This window comes from Micropterus dolomieu, linkage group LG06 (assembly GCF_021292245.1).
Source record: "Micropterus dolomieu isolate WLL.071019.BEF.003 ecotype Adirondacks linkage group LG06, ASM2129224v1, whole genome shotgun sequence".
NCBI classification, from domain to species: Eukaryota; Metazoa; Chordata; class Actinopteri; order Centrarchiformes; family Centrarchidae; genus Micropterus; species Micropterus dolomieu.
The window spans coordinates 23,191,202-23,198,624 of record NC_060155.1 but is presented as its reverse complement, the minus strand read 5'-3'; the positions used below and the strand labels follow the sequence as shown (position 1 = coordinate 23,198,624).

Below are 7,423 nucleotides of genomic sequence, written 5' to 3'. Positions count from 1 at the left end.
CAGCCCGAGGCCTGACTTGACCTCCTCTGATTTCACCTGCTGTTACACAGATTTCCACAGACCGCTCTATTGTTAGGGTAAGTTGTAGTTAGCAAGTTCCCGGTGAGTATGAGCTCTGGAATTGGAAACTTGCATCTGCATCACAAATGCTTCTGTGTTTCTTCACTCGTAAGTGCTTTCTGTTGTGATATCAAAAGCCACCGTCTTGTTTCTAAACAAATGCACTTCTTATAAAATGTGCAAAACTTTTGTTGTGCTATAAAACTACTCAACAGTCATCTTTGGAATCAGTTACCTCAGGACCTTGGCTTTTATATCAAAAATAAATGCAGTGCCATATGCTCTAAGGTTTATCTACAGAAGATCTGGTGTTCTTACAGCATATTAAACCTATGAAAATGTTGCTTAACAGACATTTTTAGTCTTATTGTTAATTTATTAATGCACCGGTTGAGTTCATGTCTAAACTGTTGTGTCTAATTCATGTACTGAGTGTTACTTGTTTTGTTTGTTCAGAATAAAAGACAAGTCCTGTTGATCAATGTAACTACCTACCTTTGGTTTCTCTCTATGAAAAGTACCACTTTACTTTATTTGACTGTGTTTAAGTATTTTTCCATCCGCACTTTCTTGGAGCCAAAGACTTCTCTTGTCCCGAGAATTAATTTTGAGTATCTTCTTTAGATATATTGGATGAACACATGTGTAAATAGACTTTTATAAAGAAATACAGACCATTGGGACCTTATTAGTCCCAAAATGTTTTAATGAACTTATTGGATCAATTTGATGCAAATTGGGAAACAAATTTGGCAAAGACAGATATCAATTCTTTATAAAACTCACTCTATTTGATATATATACATATTTTATATGCATATATAGCTGAGTATGCATGCATGGACGCTATTTGTCCATGTGTGCATACTTGTCTGTGTTTTGTCATCATCAATCATGACATAAATTTTCTTGTTCGTTTCATTTATATCATGCCATTTTCATTCATAGCTGTCATCCAAGGGTCATTCAACAGCGGAATACCATTTCGTTTTGTCTGTTTTGGATGTAGAATAGAGTGGAAGTCTAAATTTGCTAAAAGAGGATATAACAACCAAATCAAATCTAAACCTCAGAAATTAAGTAATTGTGTTCCAAACTGTGGAATGTCCCAAAATACACAAAAACTCTAAAATATGGCTCTTCAAATGTTATTTACCTGTCTTTTATGATATTTTATAATTTTCTTTCTTTAAAAGTTATAGAATTGCAGTTCCTTGACTGTGTTGGTGTGATGTTTTTCACAATTTTTTTGTACTCTCTCTTGTATTTTAAAATAAATGCTACTTATCCCCCAAATGTTTTAACATTAACAAGAACTGACTTAAGAATTTGAATTCATTTTATGATTCTCACTGTATACATGTTTTTCTGTACCCCATATAGGTGTCTTTGATAAGTCTGGTAGCAAATTCACTGGGATATTCCGACTTTGCTGCGATCAAGTCCCTGAGGACCCTGCGGGCTTTAAGACCTCTCAGAGCTCTGTCCAGATTTGAGGGCATGCGGGTGAGAAAAAAAGTTTTCTGAAGGACACTGATGTCACATGTCGCTTGTGACAGAGTTTCTGTTGAGTAGTCCCACGCTGATTAATCTCAGGATTATTACATCTACCAAAGAGGGTTTGTTTTCAGCCTAATTGGATCATTAATCTGTCTGACAGCTAGATCAATTCCTAGTCATGCAAAAATTCCCATCATACTTGACACAATGTTCAGACCAAGGATATGGGACTATTTGACAATGGTAGTTTTAGGGATGGCGTGGCTGTACAATTAAGTCAGTCGGTCTAATGGACCACTTTGGTTAAGGCTGAAATTACCTTATTATTATTATTATTATTATTATTAACTGTTTTATGGATTGCTGTAAACGTTTGTGCTAATATTCATGGTGTTTTGGAGGATAACTCTTAATGACTTTGGTGATATATTTACCTTTCTTTTAGCACCTCCATGAGAGTCACATTTGTGATTTTGACTGAAATGTCTCCACAATTGTTGGATGTATTGCCATGAAATCTGGTTCAGATCCCTCTCAGGATGACTTGTAATAACCTTGGTGATCTTTTCATCTAGTTTATTTGTCTAATACTTTGGTTTATGACCAAATTCCTTAAAAACTATTAACATTTCCATCAGCCTCAGTTGTGTTTAGTGCTAGACAGTGTGCTAACACTCTGAACTAAGATGGTGAATATGTTAACATTACACCTTTGTTGTCATTGTGAACATGCTAATGTTAGCATTTAGCTTATACCATCGCTGTATAGTGTCATGGAGCTGTAGGTTGTCTGGTTCAGTAACTATGAAACTTACAGTACAGATATAGCTCAGTAGCAAAACATACAGGCACATGTCCACATAATTAGATTTACCCTTCTTTAGGAAGTTTGAGAAAAGATGAGTTTTCAACATGAAGGCACACAGTCAACACAAACATACACTGATGTTTAAATCTGGTGCTTGTTTGGCTTTAAGTTAACATTTATATAACTAAATTATTAGTTAATCAACTATCAGATCACGAGCTGAATATGAAATAGCTTCATAATCAGACATAAAAACCGTGGCTTAAAAGATCAAAGATGTGGGCAGTGATTCAGTGATCTGAGACCAGGCTAACAGAGAACCTCTGTGCTGTGAGACTAACCTGTATCTTACCTGTTGCTCTTCAGGTGGTCGTGAACGCTCTTATAGGAGCCATCCCCTCCATTATGAATGTGCTGCTCGTGTGTCTTATCTTCTGGCTCATCTTTAGCATCATGGGGGTGAACCTGTTCGCCGGCAAGTTCGGGAAGTGTGTGAACAGAACGGGTTTCATCCACAGTGTCTCTGTAGTCAACAACAAGTCAGAGTGCCTCGCTATGAACGACACCCAGTTCTACTGGACAAAAGTGAAGGTCAACTTTGACAACGTGGGACTCGGCTACCTTTCCCTTCTGCAAGTGGTGAGTTTTTTTCTGCTGCACTGTTTGGAGTTTGTCAAATCTCTCAGACACACTTTCATTTTAGGAATAACGTTTGTACTTGTGTCATGAATAATATATATGTGATCATAATATTAGTTTTCTAATAGATATACATTATTCACAATACAGTAATGTTGTGTAATATTGTATTATAGGCTACATTCAAAGGATGGATGGAAATAATGCATGCAGCTATTGATTCAAGAGGAGTAAGTATCTCTGTCTACTTCCAGGACCTATATCATAAACATATTACGGTAACCATCTGACTTATAAAACTGTTTGATTTCAGGTGGAGGAACAACCCATCAGAGAAATCAACCTCTACATGTACCTATACTTCGTCGTCTTCATCATATTCGGCTCCTTCTTCACCCTCAATCTCTTCATCGGTGTCATTATTGACAATTTCAATCAGCAGAAAAGAAAGATGAGTATTGATAACACTGATGTCTGGTCTGGATCATGTGGTATTTGCAAGTAATCGGCCACTCTGACTCAATTACAAAGTCATGAATTTCAAATATGCAAATTTCATTCTCCAGGGAAAACCAAATATGAAGAATTGTGTGCAAATACTAACTGACTCGTGAAGGAAACAAGGAAACAAACAGCTTGATCTTGCCACCTTCTGTTGGTCACTGTACTTTTAACATTTTTTTCTGTAAAAGATAATGTTAGGTGTTTTTGCCTGTACTTAGGTGGACAGGATATCTTCATGACTGAAGAACAGAAGAAGTATTATAACGCTATGAAGAAGTTAGGATCTAAAAAGCCTCAAAAGCCAATACCAAGGCCTGGGGTAAAATAATATAATTCTCGATGTAAAACATTTTTCAGACGTTGAGTTTTTGTAAATTCATCATTTTATTTGTATATGTACTTTTTCTTACATATTTCATGTCATCTTAATAATCCCTAATCCTGCATATCGTCCTGTCTGCTAACATTCTTGATAATATTGGACTAATAATGTTATATTCATTGGCTGATTTACCATATGTATTTCTCAATCGCAGAACATTATCCAAGCCTTTTTCTTCGATCTCGTGTCCAAGCAAGCCTTTGACATCATGATCATGATGCTCATCATCGTCAACATGGTGACCATGATGGTGGAAACCGATGAGCAGTCAGAGCGCATGGAGTCCATCCTCAACAAGATCAACCTGGTCTTCATCGTGATCTTCACCACTGAATGCCTGATCAAGATCTTTGCCCTCCGTTGCTATTTTTTTACAGTTGCGTGGAACATCTTTGATTTTGTGGTGATAATTCTCTCTATTGTGGGTAAGTAGAGACACACCTCAAAAAAAGAGCTGAACATGGTAGCAAACAGTTTTCTTACACACCCAGTAGACGTGGAGCAACATTAGCATTTATTGGTTGTTGTGTTTGTGTCCACATGATGAATGTACGTCCAATATTCACTCTCCATTTAGCTCTGTTTTGGTCTCCACCGACTCCAGATGGAAATATCTTGCTTTTCAGTGCTCACTGTGTTCATCAGGTAGAAGCTTTGTCTGCCATTCATCCGGCGAAAGTGTATGATTTGTCATTGCGAGCGACCCCTTGACATCATGATTTGATCATTAAGCATTTTGATTAGTGCAATTTTAAGTATATTTAAGTGCATAATTGTGACACAAACCTACTCCTGCCTTGTTTTTCTCTGTCTTTCCAGGGATTGTTCTTGCAGACATCATTGAGAAGTACTTTGTATCTCCGACCCTGTTTCGAGTCATCAGACTGGCAAGGATAGGACGTGTACTTCGACTTATACGTGCAGCCAAAGGAATACGGACTTTACTGTTTGCCTTAATGATGTCCATGCCAGCACTGTTCAACATTGGCCTCCTGCTTTTCCTCGTCATGTTCATCTATGCTATCTTCGGTATGGCAAACTTTGCCTACGTGAAAAAACAAGATGGGATTGACGACATGTTTAACTTTGAGACCTTTGGGAATAGTATGATCTGCCTTTTTCAGATCAGTACCTCGGCAGGTTGGGACAACCTCCTGAGCCCTATAATGGCCAGCTCCCCAGAAGAGTGCGACGTTAATTTTGTTAACACTGGCACTAACACCCGGGGAAACTGTGGCAGCCCCTCAATGGGCATAGCTTTCTTTGTCAGTTACATAATCATTTCTTTCCTCATTGTGGTAAATATGTATATAGCTATCATTCTGGAGAACTTCAGTGTTGCCACAGAGGAGAGTACAGAGCCACTGAGCGAGGACGACTTTGAAATGTTTTATGAGGTTTGGGAGAAGTTTGACTCTGAAGCCACACAGTTCATTGAGTTTTCCATGCTGTCGATCTTTGCTGACACTTTGTCGGAGCCACTGCGCATAGCCAAGCCCAACAGGATAAAGCTGATCGCCATGGACCTTCCCATGGTCAGTGGGGATAGGATCCACTGCCTGGACATCCTGTTTGCCTTCACAAAGCGTGTCCTGGGAGAGTCGGGTGAGATGGACGCTCTCAAGCAGCAAATGGAGGAGAAGTTCATGATGACAAATCCCTCCAAGATCTCCCACGAGCCCATCACTTCCACACTGCGCCGCAAACTGGAGGAGGTGTCCGCGATCATCATCCAGAGGTGTTACAGGAGGCATCTGGTACGCCGCCAGATGAAGCAGGCATCTTACCTCTACAGACAAATAAACTACGAGACTGTAGTGGATGTGGAGAATGCTCCAGAGAGGGAGGGGCTGATAGCCTCCATGATAGAGCACTATGGACCTGTGGGGGTGGAGGTTGTACAGACAGAGGAAACAGAGGAAACTCTAATGTCCTCACCACCATCTTATGAAAGTGTAACCAGGGCAGCCAGTGACCTCTCTGAGGTCGTCAGACCGATATCCAGAGACTCTAAACTCGGGGAGCCTGGTGAAAACTATGAGGAAACGTTTCTTTGAGACTCGATTGTGTGGAGAGTGTTTGTGTGTTTTTTGTCTGTTTTGTTTACAGCAGAAAATATAGCTCAAAATAACTCATGGTCAAAGAGATTAACTTTTTTATGTATTAGCAGATACCGAGGAAATATGCAATATTTTCAAGTAACTCACAGCCTCTGTTTAAATTGAAAATCATCCATCCGTCCATCGTCAACTGCTTATCCTGCGTACAGGGTCGCGGGGGGCTACAGCCAATCCCAGCTTACATTGGGCGAAAGGCGGGGTACACCCTGGACAGGTCGCCAGTCCATCGCAGTAAATTGAAAACCCCCAAAGTAAATTTTGTTACATAGTCACAACTAATTGTAAGTCTTGTAATTTAACATTTGGCAGGTAAGATTTTCAAAAAGAGCTGTTTTGATTGTATACTATATTAAACATAAATAACACATGAATTAGTACTACATTTATTTAAAATGCCACATTATCTACAGTTTTGTTTTTTCAATTTTTTCATATCCATAAACAATGAACAACAACTTCACACATTTTTATGAATATTAAATTCTTATTTATAATTTTATAATAAGTAAAACATGGAATGTTTTTTTCAGAAGTTATACAATTGTACAACAAACATTTGCAAAGTATTTCATAGGCAAAATGGCCAAAGAAGTCTTCTTGAACCTGTTGTATTTGGTCATTTCGCCACTCCTAGAAATGCTGATTGTTGTTAGGTCAATAGCTAGCTAACAGACTACCAAAATGATGTTACAGCAGTTGACATTAGTTAATACTGTTTTCGTGGCAACAACTCCTCAGCATTTGTACAGTGAAATTTGTATCGGGAGCGAAATATAACAAGACCCAGGACGGGAGAAACACTATAGGGACATTAAAAATCTGGTTCACCTAATTGACCAAGACAACAGAAGGGGGCATAGACATAAACAATCACCTGCAAACAAAAAAATTAAAGAAATTTCTAACCTATGTTTGTATTTTGACACAAATTCCACTCTACAAGTGCTAAGAGGTTTTGAAAAACCTGACAGCCCTGCATCTACCATCGCCATGCAGCCCATAAACCAACACGATGGCAAGCTAAACACAGATTGAGAATATTGAGCAGCGCACACTTCTGACTAAACATTTTCCAGTCAGCTACTATACCGCTAGCAGACATTTAACGATGAGGAATGAATTTGCTTTCACGACTGTAGCTGCTATGAAGCTCTTATTCAGGTGTTACTAAAGCCTAATTTCCACTGCACAGTACAGCTCGGCTTGATTCGACTCAACTCGCTTTTTGTACCAGGTACTTTACTCAGTTTAGTTTTTTACAATCTAGGTCGAGTGAATAAAAAAACTGTGGTCGCTATTGATGGTAGCTTGGCTAAATAGCTGTGCAGGGTGTCCTGTGTTTTTCAAGTGACGATTCTCTCTGACCAATCAGTGGTCTTGAGTGTTTTAACTCCACCATTTAGTATTAAC

At 38.8% G+C, this 7,423-nt stretch overlaps 1 protein-coding gene across 1 annotated transcript in view; it reads left to right on the top strand.

Moving 5' to 3' along the window:
• LOC123972353 (sodium channel protein type 4 subunit alpha B-like) overlaps positions 1-5,950 on the top strand; it is a 34,656-nt gene extending 28,706 nt beyond the window's left edge. Inside the window, exons 21-26 of the mRNA XM_046051810.1 lie at positions 2,735-3,007; positions 3,184-3,237; positions 3,321-3,462; positions 3,730-3,830; positions 4,048-4,318; positions 4,713-5,950. Coding sequence (XP_045907766.1) covers positions 2,735-3,007; positions 3,184-3,237; positions 3,321-3,462; positions 3,730-3,830; positions 4,048-4,318; positions 4,713-5,950 — 2,079 coding nt within the window. The remainder of the gene's footprint in view (positions 1-2,734; positions 3,008-3,183; positions 3,238-3,320; positions 3,463-3,729; positions 3,831-4,047; positions 4,319-4,712) is intronic.
• Positions 5,951-7,423: the final 1,473 nt, after the last annotated feature.